Source organism: Eretmochelys imbricata, chromosome 9 (genome assembly GCF_965152235.1).
Source record: "Eretmochelys imbricata isolate rEreImb1 chromosome 9, rEreImb1.hap1, whole genome shotgun sequence".
Classification (NCBI taxonomy): domain Eukaryota; kingdom Metazoa; phylum Chordata; order Testudines; family Cheloniidae; genus Eretmochelys; species Eretmochelys imbricata.
Window position 1 is genome coordinate 37,417,696 of NC_135580.1, and position 27,375 is coordinate 37,445,070.

The 27,375-nt window shown below is 40.5% G+C and overlaps 1 protein-coding gene across 2 annotated transcripts in view; it reads left to right on the top strand.

Annotated features, from left to right (window-relative positions):
• The window catches only part of FARSB (phenylalanyl-tRNA synthetase subunit beta), a 52,546-nt gene extending 36,611 nt beyond the window's left edge, over nucleotides 1-15,935 (top strand). For both annotated transcript variants that reach the window (XM_077825692.1, XM_077825693.1), the window contains one exon: nucleotides 15,667-15,935. In XM_077825692.1, the coding sequence (XP_077681818.1) occupies nucleotides 15,667-15,818 (152 nt within the window). In that variant the 3' untranslated portion in view covers nucleotides 15,819-15,935. The remainder of the gene's footprint in view (nucleotides 1-15,666) is intronic.
• Nucleotides 15,936-27,375: the final 11,440 nt, after the last annotated feature.

The window sequence follows — 27,375 nt, forward strand, 5'->3', positions numbered from 1 at the left end:
AGCTAGACAACTTGTGTGCAGTGACCACTGCTTAATCTGCTGTTCATAATCATCTCATTATTACATTGTGTTCCCCTGTCTGTTGGTGGTATCTACCTGTTACGTCTCATGACTGCAAGGTCTTTGAGGCAGGGACTGTCTTTTCATTTTGTGTATGTATGTACAGTGCCTAGTAGAAAGGACCCTGGCTTCTGACAGTACATCTAGGTGTTACTACAGCGCCGGTATAAACATAATAAATCATGTTTATGCCTCTGCTAGTATAAACTATGCCCTTTCTACTTAGATGGCTCATCTTGTCTGTTAACATGTGGACAATGTACAGCTCCAGTGTTGAGACTATCAAATAGTACAGCATAAAGGAATAAAAAGAAGCTTGTCATGGGTACTAGATGTCTGTCCTCTATTAATGAGGTAGGGAACAGGTGGTCTCCACCCACAGCTTGACAGTGTTCAAATAATGATGACCTTCATTATTACTAACATGAAATCATTAGTTCTCAAACCTTCTCCATCTGTGAGCCACTTTTTAAGATGGAGGTCTTGTGTACCACCACCCCTGCTAATCTCACAATCTAATTCTCTTGAGCAACTTTCCTTGTGGCACCGAGAGTGCTTGGTTACATGAAAAAGTAAGATTAGGACCGTTTTAAGAAGACAAGATAAAACTAAACTCACTTTAATTAGATGGGTGCGGCTGCTTGCTTACTGTCACAGTTTTAAAAAATCTGTTTATGTCCTCTTTACATTTACACTTCAATACCAAATTTTCACTTCCTTCTTCATACCCCAGCTGCTCGAATCTTTGCAGGTTGCTGTCGTGTTAATTTGACCTACTGTGTATATACTATCCCTCCAGTTTGGTACTACAGATCTGATCAGGGTTCAATTTACATCCAAGGAAACACCTAAGAAAGATGTGAAGCAACAACCCTGGGTGTGGAAAGTTGTTTTTGTGTTTTGTTTAATTGGCTTGAAAAGCCTCTGGAGGTTCGAAGAGAGACCTAGATTACTGCAAGTAATAGGGAGCTTTGCAACTTGCCTGGCAGATGTTTGAGGATTGAAAAATGACAATAGTTATGTCAAACTCTGTAACACTCTGTGGAAAGAGCAGTGGTCCACTCACCACAGCCTCAAAGCCACTACACTATAAAATTATCTGTGGCCTTTAGTCACTTTGATTCTGTCTGTGAAATTCAAAACTTTTACGGTGTGTGAGAACCTAATAAAAATATGCACCGTCCAATGCAAATATAATGCATTTAGTAGCTTTATATTATACAGCCAGTCATAGATACTCCAAAACAATAGCTAGTGAGCTAGGAGCTAGTGAGACTGTTATCTTGTTTCTAGTCTGCCTCTGAAAGTTTTTGATTGGAGTGTTCTTGTCCTATACTCTCCAAGAAGTCTGGCTGCAGAGGTCTCATCTCAGAAAGGAAAGCTTTGTTAGGTAGGGGAAAGAGGAAGAAAGGTTTTTATCTCAGCCCAACACAGAACAATAAAGTGCTCGATGGAAATTTAAAAATACAACACTATCAGCAACTTCTTAAGTGATATAGGTGAGCATGATACCATTGGTGGGGTGGGTGAGTGTTGTGGGTGTGTGTTTTTTTTAAAGACGGGGGGACAAAGAAGTGCAAAGGAAGAAGAAGAAACTGTGCGAAGATAGCTCCTCTCTTAAGCTGAATTGCTGTCATTTGAATTGGCCTGTTTAGTAATATCTTTCTATGGTCCAGCACAGGAGTGGCAGTGGGAAACATCTGAGCAAGGACTTCTGGTGAAAAGTCAGTGGGAAAGGTGTTTGTTTTTTGCTTCATTGTCAAATCACCTTTTGAGCTGAAAAATATTTTTCTATCCCCCTTCCTTCTGTCATAAGTGTGGTGATTACCTTGTTCCTGCTCCCATCTGGTTTTCTGCATGACTGGGTGGAAACATTCAAAAATATAAAATTCTCCTTTACATCTCAATACATTGCAGTAGTGATTTCACTGTTTACCAGTTCCATGTGAGAGGTCTTCCTTAAGAGGTCTTCCTTATGACCCTGGTATTCCGAGCTCTGATCTGGCTCTCAAGATGTTTTTCTTCTCTCTGCCCTTTGTTCTTTGCTTCATTGCTCTTTCTTCATTGTGGAGACTTCTGGGTTTAATCCCTTGCTTTCCTAATGTGACTATCTTTTTCTAATTGTACATCATAAGTAGTGTCTCTTCCTTAGTCTCAAAAGTCTAGAACCTCCAGCCTGACTCACATATTAAAACATTAGGTTGTCACTATCTTCCTCCTTCAGCACCTTCCCTCCTCAGATTGCAAACTATTTCATAGCTAGACCAGATATTGTATTTTCAACTGTTTTGTGTCGCGCCCCCCCCCCCCCAAGATGATTTATATAAGTAGTTAAACATCGTATTACAAGCCTCCTTTCTTTGGGGAGGCAGCATGGTCCAGTGGCTAGGACACTGGACTGGGGTCCCAAAGACTTGGGGTGCAGTTCTGTCCCCATTTAAGTCAATGATGAAACTCCCTTTGACTTCAACAGAGCCAGAATTTCATCCTTCAGTTCTATCCCAGCTCTTGCACTAACCTGCTGTGATCTTATGCAAGACGCTTCCCCTCTCTGTGCCTCTGCTTTGTGCCCCTCCCCCCAATCCGGTCTGTTTTGCCAATTTACATTTTAAGCTCTTTCAGACAGGGACTGTGTTTATGTATTTTGTGCATCATCTAATACAATGGGGCCCTCCCCTGATCTCAGCTGAGACCTCAGTGGTCTACTACAAAACATATGTAAATAATGGTCATTTTTATGTATCCAAATTAAAAGCCCATAATATGGGTGGATGTAAAAAGCAGTCATGTAAGTACTGTTTGTTAAAATAGTTCTAATTTTACTTAGCCCTGATTATTCTGGTTTTTTGTTTTTGTTTTTTTTCGGTGTAACTTTTTAAGAACTGGTGTAGACCTTTTCCCACGTATGCATCTGTTGTGACAGAAATGTAGAGACACATTGCGTGCCATCTGTCTTGTGAGATTCTGATTTTAAAGTTTGGGGCTCATCAGCCTGAAGTATGCTAAAAAACACAACGTCCGGCTCCTTGTAATGCAACATACAATTAAACAGTTGTTAGCATTCAAACAAGATTTTTTAAAAATTAATTTCTGAGGAAAATCATTCATCTTGAAATTGCTGTAAAATTTCAGACCTAAGCAGAGCCTTCCAAATCTTTCTCTTTAGAACACACACGTTTCTCTTGCACTTAACTGGCAAGTGTTGAGTTCAGGATTCTGTTCTCCTTGCACAGGTGGATGCAGTAGACACCCAAAACAGAATAATTTTCAGGAAAATCTTCCCTTCAAGCTTGTTTTGTAAAGAGTAGGAAATGTGGACTCCTGTGACTGAGGAATTGACTTTACGTTCACTTAGAATCACTGAATTTTCAAGTTGAAAATGGTTTATTTCATCCTTAACATAGCTAAAAATCTTAGTCCTAATAATCTTAAAAATTCCCCTTAAAGATGAGTGATGGCTGAGGTCTTCAGTTTAATTATATAGTATTCTGCAGGTTAATTTGCTAAGCTGTTTTCTAAATAGCAGGAAAAGTGACAGTCATGAAAGTCCAATCACAAGTGGTTCTATGAATTTCAAACCAGGTAATGTCAGCATATCACAAAAGAAGATGGCTTACTCTGGGGCTTGAAATCAAATAATCCAAATAAAATAGACAATTTTTCTGTCCATCTTAAATAAGTTCTTTCTGATGCACATGTAGACTGTGACTTGACTCTAGACTTACTATTATTTAACATTTATATTTGGGTCTACCTAATGGAGCCCTGTTGTGCTAGGTGCTGTACAAGCATATAATAAATTGCAGTCCCTGCTCCAAAGAGCTTTAGAAAATTAGACTTAATAATACTTTGTTCCCCAGTCTGTCTGTCAGATTCAAAGGACTTTAATGTTTTGGGAGGGTTTCCTTCCTTTTGATGATCAAAAGGAGATGAAAGGTAGCCATTGAATTGGAGGATTAGGTTTTCCAATGTTAAAGACTTTAGGTTCTGTAAATATTTCATTTCAAGTGTAAATTAAATGGTTATACATTTGAAAAAAGTCCGGTCTTTATGGTGGTTTGCCGTTAGGAATTCTCCTGTCTTATAAATGAGCAATGACATAAATAATGCCAGATTAACGTTTGGGTTAGACAGGATGTAAGGTTTCACTGTACTTCAGTGTGAAACCACTACTTAATCATGTATAGTATTACTGAGATCTGGATTTCGGAATGGTCCTTAAAAATAGACAAAGATGTGTAGCTGCTTCATAAAGTTAGCTTATATAACACAGGTAAATTCTGATCCAGGTCTGCCATTTTTCCTAACTGCTGCACCAAAGCAAATGCTGTGAGCTTAGTGCATTTACTGTGCACATGTGAATTCCTAAAGAAACATACAGAAATGGTGGGAGAATTCTCCCAAGGATTTGTATTCAATATATACTATACTCAGTATAAATTTTTCCATGGGCATATAATTTAAACACTCATTCTGTTCTGCTTTCAAAGAATAAATTAAATCCTGTCATTGAAATCAGTGATCTGAATCACTCATTTCCCTTAGTCATCCTCAACATTCACAGAGATAATCAGGCTCTTGTGGGAGTGGTAGGAGTACATTATTTTTACGGATAATGTTCAATTACATTGGAGGTACTGTATCTATATGTACAACACTGTTTTACTGCTCCTGTTTTGTTTCCTGTCTGTTATATTTCTAAGCTACCAAATGACAAAGTTAAAATACCAGCACAGAGTTTATTCTAGTACTCCAACTACTACTGCCCCAGGGGGAGCAAGAATGAGCAAGAATTCTAGACTAGAGTTTGGAGTAGATGGGATGGAAGTTGCTTGTGTGCTCCAGTACAAAGGAAGAGAAATACTAATATAGAGACGGCTTTGGAGCCTATATAAATAACATGGTTCCTTGGCATGGTTGTAACCATTAACTGTGGGCCCAAACAGTGTTATGACTGTGGACTGCAACTGTGTTTGAAAACTATTTCAGGCATTGTTAAAAGCCAGAGTATGGACAGGAACTAAATAAACAGAATTTCAGCCAACATATTACGATAACATATACCCAGATCTTCTGGGAGGGTTTTAGAGCAGACACATCCATAGAAATAAAATCATGGGAAGTCACAGAGATACTCTAAGATGAGTATAAGCTTCTATTTTATCTAAATATGACTTACAAATATATTATAAAAAGAAAAGGACTTGTGGCACCTTAGAGACTAACAAATCTATTTGAGCATAAGCTTTTGTGAGCTACAGCTCACTTCATCGGATGCATTCAGTGGAAAATACAGTGGGGAGATTTATATACACAGAGAACATGAAACAATGGGTGTTACCATACACACTGTAAGGAGAGCGATCCGGTAAGGTGAGCTATTACCAGCAGGAGAGCCGGGGCGGGGGAGAAGGGGAACCTTTTGTAGTGATAATAAAGGTGGGCCATTTCCAGCAGTTGACAAGAACGTCTGAGGAACAGTGGGGGGAGGGGGGGAATAAACATGAGGAAATAGTTTTACTTTGTGTAATGACCCATCCACTCCCAGTCTTTGTTCAAGCCTAAGTTAATTGTATCTAGTTTGCAAATTAATTCCAATTCAGCAGTCTCTCGTTGGAGTCTGTTTTTTGAAGTTTTTTTGTTGAAGAATTGCCACTTTTAGATCTGTAATCGAGACCAGACTGGACAATCAACAGACTGGATTTCTACATAGAGTGCTTCCGCCGACGTGCACGGGCTGAAATTGTGGAAAAGCAGCATCACTTGCCCCATAACCTCAGCAGTGCAGAACACAATGCCATCCACAGCCTCAGAAACAACTCTGACATCATAATCAAAAAGGCTGACAAAGGAGGTGCTGTCATCATCATGAATAGGTCGGAATATGAACAAGAGGCTGCTAGGCAGCTCTCCAACACCACTTTCTACAAGCCATTCCCCTCTGATCCCACTGAGGGCTACCAAAAGAAACTACAGCATTTGCTCAAGAAACTCCCTGAAAAAGCAGAAGAACAAATCCTCACAGACACACCTCTGGAACTCCGACCAGGGGTATTCTATCTGCTACCCAAGATCCATAAACCTGGAAATCCTGGACACCCCATCATCTCAGGCATTGGCATCCTGACAGCAGGATTGTCTGGCTATGTAGACTCCCTCCTCAGGCCCGACGCTACCAGCACTCCTAGCTATCTTCGAGACACCACTGACTTCCTGAGGAAACTACAATCCATCGGTGATCTTCCTGAAAACACCATCCTAGCCACTATGGATGTAGAAGCCCTCTACACCAGCATTCCACACAAAGATGGACTACAAGCCGTCAGGAACGCTATCCCCGATAATGTCACGGCAAACCTAATGGCTGACCTTTGTGACTTTGTCCTCACCCATAACTACTTCACATTTGGGGACAATGTATAGCTTCAAATCAGCAGCACTGCTATGGGTACCCGCATGGCCGCACAGTATGCCAACATTTTTATGGCTGACTTAGAACAATGCTTCCTCAGCTCTCGTCCCCTAATGCCCCTACTCTACTTGCGCTACATTGATGACATCTTCATCATCTGGACCCATGAAAAAGAAGCCCTTGAGGAATTCCACCATGATTTCAACAATTTCCTTCCCACCATCAATCTCAGTTGACCAGTCCACACAAGAGATCCACTTCCTGGACACTATGGTGCTAATAAGCGATGGTCACATAAACACCACCCTATACCGGAAACCTACTGACCGCTATGTCTACCTACATGCCTCCAGCTTTCGCCCAGACCACACCACACGATCCATTGTCTACAGCCAAGCTCTACGATACAACCGCATTTGCTCCAACCCTCAGACAGAGACAAACACCTACAAGATCTCTATCAAGCATTCTTACAACTACAGTACCCACCTGCTGAAGTGAAGAAACAGATTGACAGAGCCAGAAGAGTACTCAGAAGTTACCTACTACGGGACAGTCCCAACAAAGAAAATAACAGAACGCCACTAGCCATCACCTTCAGCCCCCAACTAAAACCTCTCCAACGCATCATCAAGGATCTACGACCTATCCTGAAGGACGACCCATCACACTCTCAGATCTTGGGAGACAGGCCAGTTCTTGCTTACAGACAGCCTCCCAACCTGAAGCAAATACTCACCAGCAACCACACACTACACAACAGAACCACTAACACCAGGAACCTATCCTTGCAACAAAGCCCGTTGCCAACTGTGTCCACGTATTTATTCAGGGGACACCATCATAGGGCCTAATCACATCAGCCACACTATCAGAGGCTCGTTTACCTGCACATCTACCAATGTGATATATGCCATCATGTTCCAGCAATGCCCTCTGCCATGTACATTGGTCAAACTGGACAGTCTCTACGTAAAAGAATAAATGGACACAAATCAGACGTCAAGAATTATAATGTTCAAAAACCAGTCGGAGAACTCTTCAGTCTCTTTGGTCACTCGATTACAGACCTAAAAGAGGCAATTCTTCAACAAAAAAAACTTCAAAAACAGACTCCAATGAGACACTGCTGAATTGGAATTAATTTGCAAACTAGATACAATTAACTTAGGCTTGAATAAAGACTGGGAGTGGATGGGTCATTACACAAAGTAAAACTATTTCCCCATGTTTATTCTCCCCCTCCCCCCACTGTTCCTCAGACGTTCTTGTCAACTGCTGGAAATAGCCCACCTTTATTATCACTACAAAAGGTTCCCCTTCTCCCCCGCCCCGCTCTCCTGCTGGTAATAGCTCACCTTACCGGATCGCTCTCCTTACAGTGTGTATGGTAACACCCATTGTTTCATGTTCTCTGTGTATATAAATCTCCCCACTGTATTTTCCACTGAATGCATCCGATGAAGTGAGCTGTAGCTCACGAAAGCTTATGCTCAAATAGATTTGTTGGTCTCTAAGGTGCCACAAGTCCTCCTTTTTCTTTTTGCGGATACAGACTAACACGGCTGCTATTCTGAAATATATTATAGAGTTGTATCTGTATCTTGGGGGTCCGGTGACATATACAAACGACTTAGCTTTTGTCTGAGTGCTTATATTTTTACACAAAAATAGTTTGATAAAAATGTAGTCTCTTATTTAAAATTTGCATTGTGAACAGAAGATTTGTTTGCTGATAATTCCAAGTATGTCCAGGATTCTGCAGTCCCTGGGCTTATTGTCCTCCTCTCAAGGACTTCCAAGGTGAGCCCTATTTTGGGGGGTATCCAGTATACCACACAGGTACATAATTGACTGTGCCATGGACCTTCCGTCCAAAACCTTTTGTATTAATACCTGTGAAAATGAAAGAGAACCAGTATGATAAATATACATTTAATTTAACACATGCTGTGAATCTGTTATATCAGTGTGTCGTTGCAGGTGACTGTGTTGATATTTCAGTAATTATAACTTAGTAATTTTTGTGGCTTTGCCTTTTCTCCCCCTAAAATTTTTACATTTAATATTACCTCTTTAAAAAAAAAAAAGGGGAGGGGGCATGTAAAGGAACACATGTAATGTGACCATACTGATTTGTTTGCCCTATTAGCCAGGTTATACAATCATTATTTGCGGTATCCTGTGTAATAAGACATCTTGTCGAGAGAAAGGTCAAGTTTTTCAAAACCAGGAGCTTAAAGTTAATGGACCGCCCCCAGCAGCTGCCATTGGCCTCAATAATTAACTGTATTCACTAGCCGTGACAGAGGGGTTGGTGACAATGGGTTGACTTTAATGGGAGCTCTTGGAGTCTCAATACTTCTGAAAAGTCAGGCAGGATTTGGGAGCTTCATTTTAGGATCCTGTTTTTGGACACCTTGAATTGTATCATGACAAGATGTAGTCGTGCAGAATAGTGTATTTTGAAGTCTAATTAATATTTATACAGTTTATACTGCATACAGCTATGCTAATTTGTGCCGATAGATTATGTATTGTTATATAGATCATGTATTGTCTTAAACTGATGATCAGAAATACAGTATTAGTAAATCTACCATTTTTAGAATAAACCAAAATAGAGATGAATATAGAAAGTTATTTTCTCCCTGGAGTGGGGGAGAGATTATTTCCACTGACTGTTATAGGTAGGTCTAAGTTTATGGGGCCTGAGCCTGCACAGAATGCGCAAGGAATGCCAGTTTGTCTTTTCAGATGTTGACTTGTCAGGTACTGAATCATGACTTTTTTGTATATTTGCAAGAAAAAAAGCAAATGTATAAAATGAAGAACATGATTCAAAGAAAATCTGCAAATATAGAGAGCAGGTGAGACACTTAAAAAGAAGAATCCAGGATAAGGAAGTGAATGGGCAGATAAAGTAACCAGTGGGAATGGGAATTAAGATGAAAGACTTTAGAAGCCACATGCTCAATAACACAGCTCTGCTGTTTTTAGAATTCAAGGTCCACTCAGTTACCCTCTTAAGCTTCGACTTCCGAAGTTCCCTCAAATTATAGGAATGAATTGGTATGTTCTAAAGCTTATCCTAACTCTAGGCCTATAATATTACCTTAATCTCTTTTAAAGGAGGGAGGGGCCAGGAATGGGCAGAGAAAAGAAACTGTGCAAGGTGTTTGACAACGAAGAGCATAGAGAGCTCACCAAGCCTTTTGAAGGTCAATTAGCCAGAAAATATGCTAAAGACTACGTTCTTCATTGGATTACTGGCCAAAGAATTACCCCCAAAGCAATCAAAGTGGCCCTACTGTTTGAACACAGAAAGACAATTATAGATTTTGAGGAGATGCTACAAAAGCTTTAATTAAAGGCATTATTTCCACCTCACTGAATGCTGGAAATTAAATTCTTGTTTGCACCTATAAGATACGGCTTTTGTCTGTTGCTTGCATGTAGTATGCCTAAGACATTACTGGCTTCAGAGTCTTTTTGTCAGAAGGCATTGTATTGCATTTCACCCTACCCCTGTCATAGCTGCTGGTTATAATGTTGACATATTAAAAGATGATTTTCCCCCACTACCACCTTTGTTTGGCTTCTTCTGACATGTTAGGAGTCTCTATCAGCAATGACAATTAGATCTCTAACTGGATTTCAAGGTGAATTTTAGACACTTTAACTGGTATTTGCAAGTGAAGCTTTTTGAATTTCTCCTAGTTAGACAGGTTTGTTTACAGAGCATGAGGGGATTAGTTAAATCAGGAGACACTATTTTTTATCTAATAAATGTTAATTGTGAAAGTGAATGGAGTAGTAAATTACAATCTTTAGCTAAGTGTGGGTTTTTAATAAGCTTATGGCACGAGCAGCCAGGATCTCCTTTAGGAGACTTACAACATAATTGCTTCAGTAATTATTGATGTGAAATCTCACCTAGCAGCAAAGGGTTAAGGCACGGTCCGTATGCTAGCTGATCATTACGGGAACTTTAGAGGTGAACTTGGACTTACCAACTTTTCACAACCATAGAACTCTAGAGGTGACTGTGTAGATATCCTTTCCACAGATATTACTGTTGATTCTGTATGCCCACACAAAGACCACAAATCGCCTGCTGCTAGCTTTGCTGGGAGAATGCCATTTGGACCCTTTTCTGCATTGAGGCTGTGTTGAAAATTGACTTCAATTTAATTTTAACTTCATATGTGAACAGTCCAGTTTAATTCAAACAAGACAGGAACCCTTGCCTGTCCACTGCAGAGTTCAACAGTTGACTGGTCCAGGAGAGAGCCTAAAGCTTATGGCCCCAAGCACTTTGTTCTCATTGCTTATTTACTATAGAATCTCACCTCTGTTATGTGATTTTCTTGTTTGTAAAGTAGCCTGCACACCTATTGCATTTGATAAATAATGGACATCCCAGAGTGAGTAGAAACAGAAGTAAAGAGCAGGTGTGGAGGGTTGAATTGTCAGCACCATGTCCTGGGAGTCCATGGCATGATACCTGTTAATGGGAGTTTTATGTCTAATTCCTCACACTGAGGGTGACAAGGAACCTCAAAGTAAGATATGAAATCAGAGTGCATTCTCCAAACTTAGCTGATAGGAATAAGAGCACGACATTGACGAACACCCTGAAAGAGAACCCCCAGAACCACAGTGAGTTCTGTTCTATTCTCAGCCAGTGATGGCTACTGGGACCACACCTATATCAGTGTTCAGGTTCTAGCTGGCCTTTTTTCTTCCTGCTGGTGCTTTCCTTTGTTACATTATTGCTCATTACTGATGTAGTACTAAAGAAATGCCTTTACAAAACAAGGATAAACTCCCTGCCCTAAAGAGTTTACAAACTAGTACTTGTACAATACTGAATTTTAGTTATTGCTTTTATAAGAGGTTGATTATGGTAAAATTACACATTATTGCTTTGTTAGAAAAAGTAACCAGTTTAGCATTTTATCCCATGGCATCCTAAAGATTTAGTGTTTTAAGTTTAGGGTGTTAGTGTTTTGGGAAATATCTTTCTCAAAAACACGTATAATTTCATGAATACCATTGCTTTTGGGTAGGGCAAAGCTGGGCGTAGCAAACTTTTTTTTTCCCACCTAAGTGCTACTCGGTTGTGTGCATATTAGAAATGCCTGGCTAGTAGAGCATTCCTATGTAAACTAGTTTCACACAATGGGAAGCAGCATAAAGCCTGAGAAATGTGGCCACTCTTCATTAAGTGCCCCTAAGCTCCCCACAGACTTATAACAGCAAATACTGTAACAGTTTCCAGGACGTCCAAATAAAACATTCTACATGTAGCATGGCTTACTGCTTTATATTCTGAAGAAAGTGTGCCATCTTCTAGGATGTGTATTGGTCATATGATTCTAACTCTTCTGAAAAAAGAAAAGGAGCACTAGTGGCACCTTAGAGACTAACCAATGCATCCGATGAAGTGAGCTGTAGCTCACGAAAGCTTATGCTCAAATAAATTGGTTAGTCTCTAAGGTGCCACTAGTACTCCTTTTCCTTTTGCAAATACAGACGAACACGGCTGCTACTCTGAAACCTAACTCTTCTGAGGCAACTGTTTTAGAACCAAAACAAAATACTGGCGTGGCTGTGGATTACTTTATGGAAGCTTTTGCTAATAACTTATTTAACTTTGATTCCAATAACAGCCCCCTTCCAGTGATGCAGCCATTCTGAAACCAATTACTTCAGCAGCCCCGCTCATTATGACCTCTAGCAAAGGAGTATCCAATATACATATGCCTTTTTATAGTTGGGACTCTACGCGACTACTCTTTGCTGCACAAATGTATCAGTCAGAACTCCCAGAGAGAGATGTGGTATAATATGGTCCTTATTAAGCCCAGTGACGATTAAGTCCCTGCCTAAATATATGGCTTAGTATTAACTCACTGAATACCATAGGTTATATATCTCTCTTCTAACGAAAGGGCAGTTTGTATAGCCACAATAAAGATTCAGTGACAAAAACTGATTTTATTTTGGGGTGACCTCAGTACAATATTATTATAGCATGATCCAAAGATCTCAATGCATATTAAAAACAATTTAACCTAAGGATGAAGGGTGTTGTACCCAGAAAACTGAGGCACCAGAGGATAAAGTAACCTTACTACACACTGACTGGCACAGACAGAAATTGGAGGAATAAATATCAGGAGTCCTGACTCTGTCTCCTGACTAACCGCTAGGCATATTGTTAACAGCATTTTTTGGCTACAGTTTAATGACCTTGACACAGTCTCTTGCTATAAGACCATATTGACACATTGCTCTTGTGCCTAAATTAAAAACTCATTTCTTGAAGAGAACATCACTGTATCCTATTCAAATAAGTTGGTACAATACCAGCTTTATTCACCAAATAGATAACTCTGTCGTTACTGACAGCAAGCATACTCTTATTTCTTGAGTAGGTTTTCATTGAAAGTGGAAGAGAGATTAGTATACACAACACTTGTTTAGCTTTTCTAAATTTCTTTTGTCAAGTTTTACTTTAAGGGACCATTCTGGGTACAACAGTTAGGCTGTAGAAAGAGACTATTTGGCTAGATCAACATTTCAGTAGAATTTAGGGTTCACATAATTTCAGTTTTAAATGTCCAGCGTAAATACGTATACCAAAGTTGGATTGTCCTTATAACTGAGACTGGAATAGTGTGATTAGATTTAAAGACACACTTGCTCATTCAAAATATTTTTAAAACATCTCCTTATTTACATTACTATGATTGTTAAAACTGAAAGTGTTGGTAAACAAATAGTACAGAGTGAAAAATACATTTACATTCTATTGGTATTTCCCAGAGGTTGGCTAATGAAAACAGGATAATTGATTTTACTTTCAGATTCTTGCACATGTAAACTTTGTAGACAAACACTGCAGGGGGACATTTCAAAATAAGTTTCCATTGATGTTTTAAAGAAGAAAAAATTGGGGGCCCAGTGTCTGTTGGCCCTTTGAGTTTCATAAAAGATGAATCTGAGGTTCAGGGCTGAATTTGACCCGATGTTGCCATTTTAAGTGGCTCTTTCTAAGGACGTTATAATGACCTGAGCATTCCTGCCAGAATTTTAATAGCACTTCAGAGCAACCAAAGAGAAAACTGCCATTAGGGAATCTCTTTCTGGCCTTATGCAGTGCCCAGAGCATGTTGGCCCAGGGCTCTGGTGGGAGCTGAGTCAGTGGAGTGTCAATAAAACGGTGGCCTCCCTGCCACAGAGGGTATGTCTGCTGAATGACCTGTCAGCACAGGGATGTGCTGTGCATCTCCAGAAGTGGGTGGTGGGGAGATGAGCTTCTCCCCTGCTGTGTCGTCCCCTGATTCTCACCGTACAAGGAGTGCTCCATTGGATTTTCTTGTAGAAGGTGTTTTTTGAGATTTTTTTTTTTTTTTTTTTTTTTGGTACAGTAAAGGGAAGCGTAGGGCGCAGTAGAGTTGGGGATTGACTACTCTTTGTGGTCCTGTCCCCTGGTGACTCACCAGATTTCTGAGTGGAAATCCCTCTGGGTAGCAGCAGAACACTGGGCGATCAATGGAGTTGAGAGGCCTTGCCTACTCCTTGTACCCCTCCCCTCTCTTGAGGGGACTGTGCACAAGGAACTCTGCTAGAGCTACTAGCTACAGTTCTTCTGGTCCCATTGGGTAAATCACTGTGGTCCAGAGTTATATGCTTTGATTCCAGGAGGTCCCAGTACACTAGGACATGAGTCACAGGTCTCATTTTTAGTAATTTAAGATGAGATCAAATAGACCATAGACCCTTGCAGGTTCCTTCTGGTGTAATAAAATAACTCCCATCTACTGGTGCAGTTTAGTGCTTTGTTTGAGACTGGCCTGACAGGAAAAGAGAGGGAAGAGTTGTTTTTCCCAGTATTTTGCCTCCCTTCTCCACTTCTCCCTGGAACGTGTTTTTCCTGAATCTAAAAAAGCATTTTTGGAATCTTAAATCTTACTAACTTGGAAATACTATCCAGTAATGTCTGCCTACAGCAGTCACAGGGAATAACTACCAATAGTACGAAACTTTGTTCTTAAGCTCCCATTGCTAATTGTTGTTGATGATTGAATCCTGCACTTCATTATTAGAGAAGATTGAAGGAAATATTTATCAACTGTTTCAGAAATTTGTTAGCAGAGTAGAACTTTCTGCATCTGTGGCATTTAAGGCTTGTGTACACAGGAAAGTTTTACCAGTTATATTGGTATAATTATATAGACATTGTTAAACCAGTGTAGTTATACCTACACAACTCCCCGTGTGTATACTATTTCCAAGTATAAGAGTGACTCTCTTCAGTGTAGCTTAATACCCTTCCAAAGTGACGTGAGCTAATCCAAAATAAAAGCCACTTTTATAATGTGGGGGGATAGACCTGTGTAACTATATTGGTTTAAATTCACGATTTAGCTTATACTGCTATAACTTCCCTAGGTAGGCAAGACCCTAGTGTAGGTGTATAAGTTCCCAGACAGGGGAACTCATACTGGGCCCTCAGTAAGAAATCCTCATGTTTCTTCCTTTGCTGACTTCCTCTGTTACTGTTACAACTAATTTAAAAAAACAAAAACAAAAAAACCTACCAAATAACATTTAAAAACTTGGTGCTTGATTTGAGATATATAGAAGAAGATCTCAGGCTTCCTTTGAGTTAGTCGTTACTGTGGTTTTACAGTATACATGAAACTGCTTAAAAGCTCTTCTCCAGATAAGGAATGTAGGTCATGTTACTAGTAATGTGGCATGTAATCAAGCGTGACATTCCTGCTCGCCCCTTAGATGACAGCAAGCTTTATTTTCCTAAACATAATAAGGTGGGAAACATTCAGGTTTTGGATAATACTTGAAGTATACTAAATTTCTTAACTTCAGTGTGTCTCTGCTGACTTTACTCATTTGCACTGATTTCTATTATAGGAAAAATGCTTGTCAAAACAACTTTAGAGTGGGGGAAAATGTCCATGTTAGGGCTCCACATTTTATTTTTAACTTGAAGTGTTTCCTTGTTTTGTCAATCATTGCACATCTATTAATGCTAGAAAGTGAGAGAGCCCATTCTTAGCAGAGAAAACCTTTGCATAATAAAAGCTTTGTTCTCACTGTTAAATGTCTATTAACTTTTTTAGCCTGAAGAAATATTGATTTTTCTCTCACTTTCTTTTCAGACTCTGCTTTCTTCCCTGGCCGTTGTGCAGAAATCCTTGCCAAAGGTCAAAGTATTGGGAAGCTTGGAGTCCTTCACCCTGATGTTATCACCAAATTTGAGCTCACCATGCCATGCTCTGCCCTAGAGATCAATATTGAGCCCTTCTTGTGAAGACAAGACTGTTATATCACCTCCAAATATCCACTTCACATGCAACCATGCCCTTTAGTCTCTCTCTGCAGAGAACATCCACTTACACTTCAATGTGCTAATAAACTAGAAAAATACGGTCTGGCTCCATGCGTAAATATGTTCCTTATATTACAATTAGGCTAGCATCTGCGATGTAAGAATGTGGTATCTAGGGCTAGAATGTGGCATCCATGTGTTTACTCCCCCCACCCCCCAAAAAAGTTGGGTAAAATCCCAAGGTCTTACAAGAGAAATGTAATGGCAAAGCACGTGATTAGTTTTCAAAATCAAAAATGTTCCACCGACAAAGCTTCACACTGTAACTGATTATGGCTGCATAACAGGAATCTCATTCTTTTCTTATTGCATGAAATAAGATAATTGATTAGCACAAATGTTGAACGAATGTGAGCAGAACTAGGGAATTGAGCTTTTATTCTGTACGGTTGTCATTTGCTCATCAGGGGTTGGGGGAGGAAAATAAACTTTTTCATGAAAACCAGAGTTATTTTGTGAGCAGGACTTATACAATATCTGCTGCAATGCAGTAAGCAAAACCTTTGATCTCTTATCATTCTAAAGTCAAAGAAAAATCAAAGTTGAAATTATTTTGTGGTAGATATAAGCCTTATCACTTTGAAGCTCGGCACTAACCAAATTGGAGAGAAAAATGTAAAAAAACCAAAAAGCAGACTGACCTTTTTGCTTAGAGTCCAAAAATATTGATCAAAGGTTTTATGGGATGGAGGCTATGATGTATGCCTGCAGAACCTGATACATTTCATGCTGCACTTGCATAGCCGTAGCAATGGATTTCACAACTCCTGCCACAGCATATGAGAGTGGACATTGATACAGTTGTTTTGCACCTCCTTACCCAGCCTTGTGCATTTGCTGTAATAACTGACCATCTGTGTTACCTACCTTGTCTTTCCAAACCTCAAGGCCTCTCCGTGCAGTTGTCCTTTGCTCTGATCGCCTGTTGGAGCCTCTCAGTATGACAGAGGTATTGCTGTTCATGTAGGTCGGTTTTCACAAAGGTAGCACAACAGCTTTCTTCTTCATGGCCTGCACTAGCCTGGAAAATGAGCCTGCCCCAAGCTGTAGCATTTCTCCAGATATCCATTCCCGCATAGAACATCTGAGTCCGTAGACTTCTTGTGTTGCTTTAAGCAAGCTCTTTACTCATTGTCTAATAAACTTGACAATTTTTCACACTGCATTATAGCCAGTTCTAAAGTTGCCTGTTATGACTGTTACATATCTTGCACCAATACAGTATACCATTATTTCTACCGGGAGAGCCTGCCAGATCTAGTCCTGTAGGGCAGGGACAGTATAAATATAAGCAGCTGAGTGGTGGTGGACAAGAGTGTTACAACTGCCAACTAAATAACAGGGGAGATTTCTAGAAAATGGTGGTGGTAAGGTCAACTCAGTCTTCCAAGATGTATTACTGCAAAGCCCCCATGAATGGAACCATTAGGTCTTTTTAATGGTAAATCTTTCATTATTCTTAACAGGTGGGGGACTATGTGTTAATATATTATGAAAAATGCATTACAGCTACCCATCTGGAAATCCTATTATCAGTGAGTTACAGTTACTGTCACAGGGAAGTGTAGATTTTACTTCTCTGCATGACAAATGTGAAATGAGAAGATATTACATACGTAAGGCAGCTGAGACTACCGCGCACAGAGAGAGAGAACTGCAGCTTGCAGTTTAAAGTCCCTCGAGGATTATCATACCTTGTCAGCTGAAAGGTATATTCTCTGTGATGCCTACACAGCTACAACCAGGCAAGCTTTCAGTGTGGGAAGCAATCTTGAGCACAGATGGTAAGTATTAAAAAACCCTTTTTATTAATGGGTCATACGTGGGGATTAGAACCACAGTAAGGCAGATTTGTATTTCAGCATCGCACAGGCATACTTCTGTACATTAAATATACTTCTATACACAAGATTTTTGGACACTGGGTGTCCCAATTCTCCTTTGAGCTTACCCTCTACTGAATAATGGCCTGGTTAGGTTGTTACTAATCACTGTGCTGCAGTGGTCTCTGTGGGAAGCGTTATGGGTCAGGTTTTTTCTCTCTGGTTTCATATCGCCGTGGCATCTGAATGCCTCACAACCAGTGATGTTATCCAATAATTCCTTGTGACAGAGAAAATTATACTTGTTACAGGGAGGGAAACTGAGGCACTAAGGAGCTGTTTTTCAGTTTCTGGCTCCCTACAACTGTACTTAACGACAGTGGAGCTCCAAGTGCTCAGTAACTGGAAGGTTCTAGTAAGTGAATTGTCCAAGGTCATCTGAGAAGTCTGACATCTGGGAATTGAACCCAAATCTCTTGCAGTTTGTACTGCAAGAGTTTATACCTTTCTTGCACCAGCAGTAAGTCTCCAGTCTATATACCCAGCTTCTTCTGCAAAAGATACTACATTTACTCTTAGCCACAGTATCCATTACACTAACTTAGCATTCATTGCCAAAGGAAACCACAGTTATGTGGTTTACTGCAATAAATTGTTTTTCTGCCTCCCTTTGCTTGAATACCTCTCTCTGACACCATTGGAAGCCAATAACAAGGCGAAACTTTCAAACTGACGACTTTTAGAGAGGTTCAAAATTAGTTTGTCTCACTACTGATCCCAAACAATTATTGCTAGCACAGTCCACTGGTCATGGATAGAGCCTCTCTTCATTAGCTTTGAGCTCTGGCCATAAGTGGGAGCAAAACTGAGAAATGACTTGCAACTTCGGGAGGGAAGGATCTTGAAGATTCTGTATTTTGTACAGGTGAGAGACCCAACGTGCTGAGGGTTGAAGGTACAGACTTGTCTATAGAGTAGAACTGGTCAGAAAACATGAGATTGGGGGGGGGGGGGGGGGAGTTCAATTTTTTGTTTCTTTTTCCAGATAACTGTTAGCAGGCTGATCCCTTTTATAACACATTTAGAATTCAGTCAAGCAGCAGTAGCACCTAGGCAGCAAAATGATTGGCTCTTGTCAAGGTCAGGTGGCCAATGATGGGAACAAAACAGAAGAGGTCGTGGGCCTTCTTGCTTCTTAGACAATTCAACCTCCTTGTAACATGGGTTCTGGGAAGGAGTGTCTGCAGAGAAATTGTCAGCCAAAATTAAAGCTGAATTGTATTAGGAGATCACAGTCTGAGTAACCGAGGATTTACTATTGTCAACTGAGAGGCTTACCAATGGATCACAATATTTTACTGTTACCTGGGATTTCCAAGTGTTTAGACCAGTTTCCTGTCTTTGGTCTAAGTAAATACTCATTATCCAAACTCTGGAGAGGAGGATGTTACATTTTATTCCTTCTCAGTATATAATCCCCAAACTGACCAGTACAGTGCATATTTCTTTACCAGTTACCAGATACTAGTGCTGAATATGAAAGAGCTAGAAAAATAAAGACAAACCTCTTCACAGAGAAAGGGAGCGTAGCAACACCTCATCATGCATTCCCCTTACTGCTAACATTACGGTAACTACCGTATTCATCAGAATACCTGCACTTAACATTTCATTTTCCTATCAGCTCTCATAATTCAGAGGCGGGTGTGTCATAAATATAAAGGGAAAGGTAAACACCTTTAAAATCCCTCCTGGCCAGAGGAAAAACCCTTTCACATGTAAAGGGTTAAGAAGCTAGGATAACCTTACTGGCACCTGACCAAAATGACCAATGAGGAGACAAGATACTTTCAAAGCTGGAGTGGGGGGAGAAACAAAGGCTCTCTCTGTCTGTGTGATGTTTTTGCCGGGAACAGAAAAGGAAGGGAGTCTTAGAACTTAGTAAGTAATCTAGCTAGATATGCGTTAGATTCTGTTTTGTTTAAATGGCTGATAAAATAGCTGTGCTGAATGGAATGGATATTCCTGTTTTTGTGTCTTTTTGTAACTTAAGGTTTTGCCTAGAGGGATTCTCTATGTTTTGAATCTGATTACCCTGTAAGGTGTTTACCATCCTGATTTTACAGAGGTGATTCTTTTACTTTTTCTTCTATTAAAATTCTTCTTTTCATTGTTCTTAAGATCCAAGGGTTTGGGTCTGTGTTCACCTATGCAAATTGGTGAGGATTTTTATCAACCCTTCCCCTGGAAAGGGGGTGTAGGGCTTGGGGAGGATTTTGGGGGGAAAGACGTTTCCAAGCGGGCTCTTTCCCGATTATATATTTGTTAGACGCTTGGTGGTGGCAGCAAAATAAAGTCCAAGGACAAAAGGTAAAATAGTTTGTACCTTGGGGAAGTTTTTACCTAAGCTGGTAAAAATAAGCTTAGGGGGTTTTCATGCAGGTCCCCCACATCTGTACCCTAGAGTTCAGAGTGGGGAAGGAACCTTGACAGTGTGTATTTAATGTCTACTTAGAATGTTTTTCTCTCATCTATTACGAGGTCTGACTGACGTGCATTTATTTGTTTTTACAGGTGGAAGTGGGGATAATGAACTGATGGAGATAGCAAGAGGTTGGGATTCTTGGGTCTTATTCCCACTAACCTGCTGGATGACCTTTGGAAGGTGGCTCAGTTCAACCATCTATAAAACAAGTATACAACTTACTGCTCTGATGTCTTGTGAGGTTTAATAGTTGAGTTCCTCTGAAATTTGCTCTATATAGTAAGTGGGAGGAACTAGAAGTTATCTGATATATATCCCTCTACCCTAGTCTATGGTTACAACTACTATTTCTATTATGGATTAATGTCTACATTAAGGCAACTTCTGTCCTTAGGCAGTTTCTACTTTTGGATAGATGCCACTATTGTTTACAGTTTCAATGATTCTTAGCTTTGCCAAGGGGTGCTAAACAAGCACAACAGGAAATCAGAGAGCCAGGCTCTAGGTTCCTGCTTCACCTGGGAGACTGCTGTGCACATTACAGAGCTTCTTGTAAACTGGCAACCTCCCACCTCCACACGTCATGTGACAGGAATCACCTCAGCCTAGTTGTCCTCTGGGAAGGATCACCAATCAGGATGGGGAGGGGAGGAATGGGGGACCATCACAGCCCTGTATGTGGAGTGACGGCCAGCATAGCTAAGGCTATATGGTAGGGGATTTGTGTAGAAATGTGTGTGTACACACACACACACACAGTGTCAGTTTACTTGTTTGTTTTTCTTCTCACTATCAAATACAGCGTTTGCTAACCCCCTTCCCCCGCCCCCTCATCCACACACACACACACAGAAAATGTAGTTTGACAAAAGTAGGATTAAATTGGATTTTTGTGCAAGCAAACTCTGTACATGCAAATCTCCACCATCTTGTTATTCTCTCTTCCCCTTCTGGTTGGTTTGTGAAGCTCCCTCTAGTGCCTGTATATATTGCAAAAGAAAAGGAGTACTTGTGGCACCTTAGAGACTAACAAATTTATTTGAGCATGCATCCGATGAAGTGAGCTGTAGCTCACGAAAGCTTATGTTCAAATAAATTGGTTAGTCTCTAAGGTGCCACAAGTCCTCCTTTTCTTTTTCGAATACAGACTAACACGGCTGCTACTCTGAAACCTGTATATATTGCATGTCCTAGCTTCCTCCCTATTCAGGGAGCATATGGCTTAGAACTAGAATGCAGACCAGGAATGTTGTTTCCCTTTCTTCCTTCCTCTTGTCCCCAAATCAATAAGGCGCTAGAATCCCCCTACCAGAAGAAAAGGTTGCTAATTTTGCATGTAGGTGGTAGAGAGAGTGGGCGGTTTGGGTCCATAAAGTGAGTTTACCCTTGGACAGGGGTTCTCAAACTGTGGGACACAACCCTGTTTTAATGGGGTCGCCAAGGGTGGCTTAAACTTGCTGGGGCCCAGGGCCGAAGCCAAAGCCTGAGGGCTCCAGCTCTGAGTGGCAGGGCTCAGGTTACGGGCCACCTGCGTGGGGCTGAAGCCCTTTGGCTTTGGCCCTCCAGCCCCACCCAGGGAGATGGAGCTCTGGCAAGCTCAGGCTTCCGTCCCCCCTCCTGGGGTCATGTAACAATTTTTGTTGTCAGAAGGGGGTCGCGGTACAATGAAGTTTGAGACCCCTTGCCCTAGGGAACGGACAACAGTAAAATTTTAAAAAAAGATAACTAGTCAAACACATGTAGTATTCAGAATAGAGAGAACCATCCTGCTGGCCCAGACCAAAGTATATGGTGGGAGGAAACCTCTTCCTACTCCCAGCTAGTGATCACCTTATGCCCAGATCTACTGAGACTTATAACCCATCTCCCAGCCTAGCGTCACCACGGAGACTAGATTTTGTTTCATTTGTATACAGGGACCCAGCAATAGTCAGCAGGTGTAGTTCCACTATTAAATGTATATCAGAGATGAAAAACTGACAAGTCAACTGAAAATGAACTTCCTACTGTGCAAAATCCATTTATCATAATTGCACTTACTGCTGAAATGGTGCACAGGGAGCGAGTGCTCTCTAGTAGCATGGATACAGCTTTATACATCAACACCTTAAACTGAACCTGGAAAAAACCGACAACACATGCTCCGTACACAGACCACCCCTTGGTTGCAGCCAGCTGCTTTTTGCACTAGCTGAAATTTCCGAATAGGCCTCGGAAATAGCTCAGAGACATTTCCACTAATCCAAATACATGAAAAGTCATTTGTAGTTACTAATATTACTTAAAAGTCCTGGAGCAGTTGACTCCCAGATGGAAAATCTATAACTGGGGGATCTGGCCCCATCATCTCTGATAACAAGATTTTTAAAAGGATGGAGTTATCTCCTTCTCTCCATATGATAAATCTGACAATTTATGGAACTTCACCTTGTAATTGCATATGCTCATTTAAAATCAGTGTGGCAACCCAGTGCCTGTGTGGAGCTACTTAAGGCAGTCATTACCAGTAATAGGCGCTTCTAATGCTCCCTTTCCTTACAAACCCATGGACGTCTGATTGGTGCCCTCCCATTTGTGATTTCACACAGGATGACAGCCACCACAAATATTTTGAAAATAACTTAGTAATCTTTAGCTGGCAGGACAAGAATGACAGTTTTCACACATCACACTGGCCACTCTGGCACTACGTTGTATAATCAGAGAAGCCAGCCTGTTATCTAAGCCTATGAGAAACAATGCAACAGCTGAGAGCGAATTATTTTGAGACATAGTGTTGATGTAAAAATTGTATATGCACACACACACACACATATATATACACACCAAACATAGAAACCTAACTTCCCCAAAATGAGGCTTGCACTGCTAAAATCCTGGGTTCTGTGGCTAGTGATCCCTTTATCGATATATTTGTGCAGAACGGGCACAGTGAGGCAGGAAAAGTATCATGTATATGCACACAGAACATGTCTACACCACGGGCACCCCAGTGGCACAGCTGCAGCTTTGGTGCCCTAGTGCTGTATTTTAGACACTTCCTAGGGTGACAGAATACTACCCTGAGTGTTGGAAGCAAGGGTGACGGAAGAATTTTAGACTGGGGCAGGATTAGATCACCTTAACTAGATCACTCAGCGATATGAATTTTTCACGCTCCTGAGTGATGTAGCTAGGTCAATCTAAATTTTAAATGTAGATTAGAGCGCTGAGGAAGCCAAGACATATTTGGTGCTATTGTTAAGAGCTAGGTTACACCTTAGTATGGGTTGAGTTAAAACTTCAATGAGACTGATGGGTAGGAATGCACCCTTCAATTAAGATAGTTGTAAGACCCATTTAAGGGGCTGACACCTAAAATAAGTCCTAACAGACTCTGCCGGGAAACTACCATCACTTGGGCTAAGGGTTTGACTAGGGATTGTGATCAGGTGGGGAGTGAGAGAGAGAAGCACAGGCAAAAAGCAAGAAAGCCACCAGTAGCCTATGAGCACAGTGTGACCCTCGGAAAATCTAGAGCGAGAGCTTTTGGGTCTGTTGTCTAAAGAGGCTTGGAGCTGTAAGCTAAGAAGCTGTTCCTTTTGTTCTTGGTTCCTCCTGTATTTGGAGAAGGTGGACTTTGTATATTGCTTGTAAATAAGATTGTATCAAAGGGAATACCAGACTCCATCAATTTCTACTTCCAACTGGAATATCCAAAATTTGACTAGTTACTCTGGTTGAAGTGCAGCCACACTATCTTTGGCAAGATTACCAGCAAGCAACAAAGCCATGTAGCACCATCTACAGAAGTAGCGTTTGCAGTGTGGGCATTTGTTGAGCAAGAACTAGACCTTCTATGTATGTCACCAAACAGTTATTAGACAATTTTTGTCCATCACAGCCAAATAACTGTGGATCTGAATCAGTGACACAAGGTATTAAACTCAGGTATGTCTTAGGTCTGCCTGTGTTAGGAATCATCTCCCACCTCTAATGCCTGATATCCAATCACAGAGAAATAGCTGCATAGTAGGAGAGTTTCTAAAGAAGGCTTCACTTCACAGTTGGTCACATACACTGCAGAGGACCATGTGAAGTATAATAATGAGCATGTGTGTTAAACTGAGCAGTAGAGAGGAAGGGCAGGGAGTGTGCAGGATCCTTTCCAAAATTATTTTTAAATACAGAAAAGAGAAGTTTTTCTACTATTTTGATCCAATCCTTTTAAAAAAAAAAGATTTAGTACTTGGACTAATGGCTGCAATGTCTTACTGAGACACTGGAAAATCAGTACCACACAACAGAGGCTGAATATTTTCACTTGATTGTGCCCAACAGCTGTGCAGGAAAAGAGCACATGTAGTTTGAGGAAGAGAGGGGATTTACTTGAGGCTATTTGGAACCCTATTATGGACTTTTTAGGTAACACAGTTGTTGATCCTGAGACATGTTTTTGTTTATTGCCACCATGTTCTTGGCTATAAATTGGCACTAACCTCATGCTGTTTTACACATGAGGGCTCATGCAGGGTTGATTGTGACTTGATACCACAATTGTAGAAGTGTTAAACCTCAATTATGCTTGGTTCTAAGTGGCATTTAAAATTGTTAGCTAGTGCTGTTTAATAAAAATAACCATAATCTAGACTGGTTATGCAGAGGGATTTTCTACTCTCTTACATTTAGGGCCACTATTAATCACTGCTCCCATAATTAAAGGTTTGCACACCGAATTAAAAAAACATTTAATTTTCTGTGGCTAGCATATTTATGCGGTTTGGTAGGCTTTTTTAATTCTTCTTCCAATCTTTATTAACATCTTGCTGGGATAGTTGTAACTACAGAACATCTACATTAGTGACCATAACAGGTCTACTGTGGGAGATTATAGGTTTACTGCAGATGGAGGTGGCAATGGATTGCACAGGTCATGGTCACGTTTCAAACGGCAAGCCATTTCCCTGCTATATCAACCAATTTCAAAGATTAATAAAGATGTGCGGCAAGTTACAAAGTAAATAAAACCCACCAAGCTTTCGGAAATATATTTATTTTAAAGTTTGAGGCAAACCAGGTAGGACTTCTGGAAGAGAACAGTTTGTAGGGGTTGCATAAATCACAGGCAACTGAATGCTACAAAAAATAGAAATGTCCACATACTTTATAAATCCAAGCCTATATATATATATAATAATAAAAGTTTGATAGCATAGAATAGCCACCGTTCAGAAAAGCAATATTTTAACTAAAACCATATGAAAGACCCAGCTAAACTTAAGCCACTTTTTGAGTCTAGTTGACTTAGTGTTATGAGTTAAGGAACTTCCACTTATTGTACCTTTTTTCTGCTTTAGTCCCTTCCACTATGACATGAAATAACACCTCCACAGGGCTTCAGATCTTTTGCCTTCATGCAGCCCTATATCATAAAATTCCTTTATTGGAAGGTGTTTTAAGGTACTTCTTGTGGTGTAGTGGTGAAGTGCAGCTTGATTTAGCTACAGTCTTCTATACATTTTGGTACTGAAGTGTTCATATTTACTAAACTGCTATTAAATTTTGGGTAGGCAGTGTGTGTGTACACAATTCTAAATTCAGTTAAACCACGGCCCTTATGAATCTAAAGAGAAGCGCTGTATTTAAAATGTCAGCTTGTATCTCCTATTCTCCTGGAGTGGTTGCTAACTTTTTCTAAAAGCAAGAATTGCTTCCAAGTCTGTTCAGTGGCGATCAGGGCAAAGCCATACTGTTTGAATACATTAATCTAAAACTAGCCAACCACTGGCCATTCGCCCCATTTACATTCTTCTTCCACATTTAATGCTGCTCACAAATTTAAAAAAAGCAGTGGCCAACAGGAAAGAGTGATGGCTCTACTTCTTATAAATTATCTAAGAAAAAGGCCCCCAGGCCATGCTTTCAGTTCTAAATGCAACAGTATAATGTGTAGGTTGGCACATTCATAATATGGCGGGGAGGAGTGTAGGAGGAGTCAAGGTCCAGCAGCATTACCCATTTTTTTTTTTTTTTTTTAACCACAATCACAGCTGAACTTCTAGCAGCTTATTGGTGCAATCTGTAATACTTTTTAGTAGCCTGGAAGTCACAGCAGCAGCAGACACCCTTAACTATTAATGGTTAAGAACATGACTATTCTTGTGTACTAATGCAAGATACATAGAAGACAAATAATAGTGGAGCTTAGCATCAGAAACGTATGGCCATTGTATCAGTGTATTTTATGGTCACTTGAATATTAATACTCAGCACTTTCCATAATACACTTCAAACACTAATTAGTCCTCACAACATCCCTGTGAGGTAGGCAGACATTATTGTTGCACTTTTACAGATGGGGGAGCTGAGCCAAGGTGGATAAGTGACTTGCCCAAGAGAGGAATCCATGTCAGGTGCAATATTGATTTAGGAGGATGTGGCTCCCAGTTGTGTGCTCACTTCCCTAGTTGAAGCATAGCCAAGCAGAATTTTCAGTAACACTTCAGTCACATTTTTGGTATGAAACACAAAAGAAAAAAAGTTACCAGTAGTTCTTAGAAGAATTCCAATAGGTAAAACAAGTCTTAACAAGGAAAGCTGTCTGTATGGAGAAGACGGATTACGTCAAGTAGCAAGGACAAAAAGTGTCATAAAATTTCAACAATTAACAATTAAGAGCAGTCACAAGGGAAACACACACATGTAACCTTATCTAGGTTTATGGTTTCTGTGCATGTTAGTTCCCAAGGGCATCTATTCAGAGAGCCTGACATGTTAGTCAGCAGGACACTTCCACTGAATCCATGCCAGTTTTAAAGTGCAGCTTCATGGCAGCATCAGGCCCTACATCATTTCCAGCCGTTTTGGTTTTGGCTAACCACCCACTTAGCCAGGCTTAATTCTTTCTGATCACTTCTAATTTCCTGCTACCTTCCCTCTGGATTTGCCCCCCTCAGCAACTTCTTCCTTTGGCTGCCCAATTACCCAGGAGAACACAATATTGAGCACTGATAGGCTGGAGAGTGAAGCTTTAATACAGTGGTTCTCAAACTTTTGTACTGGTGAATCCTTTCAAATAGCAAGCCTCTGAATGCAACTCCCCTTATAAATTAAACACTTGTTTATATATTTAACACCATTATAAATGCTGGAAGCAAAGTAGGGTTTGGGGTGGAGGCTGACAGCTTGCAAC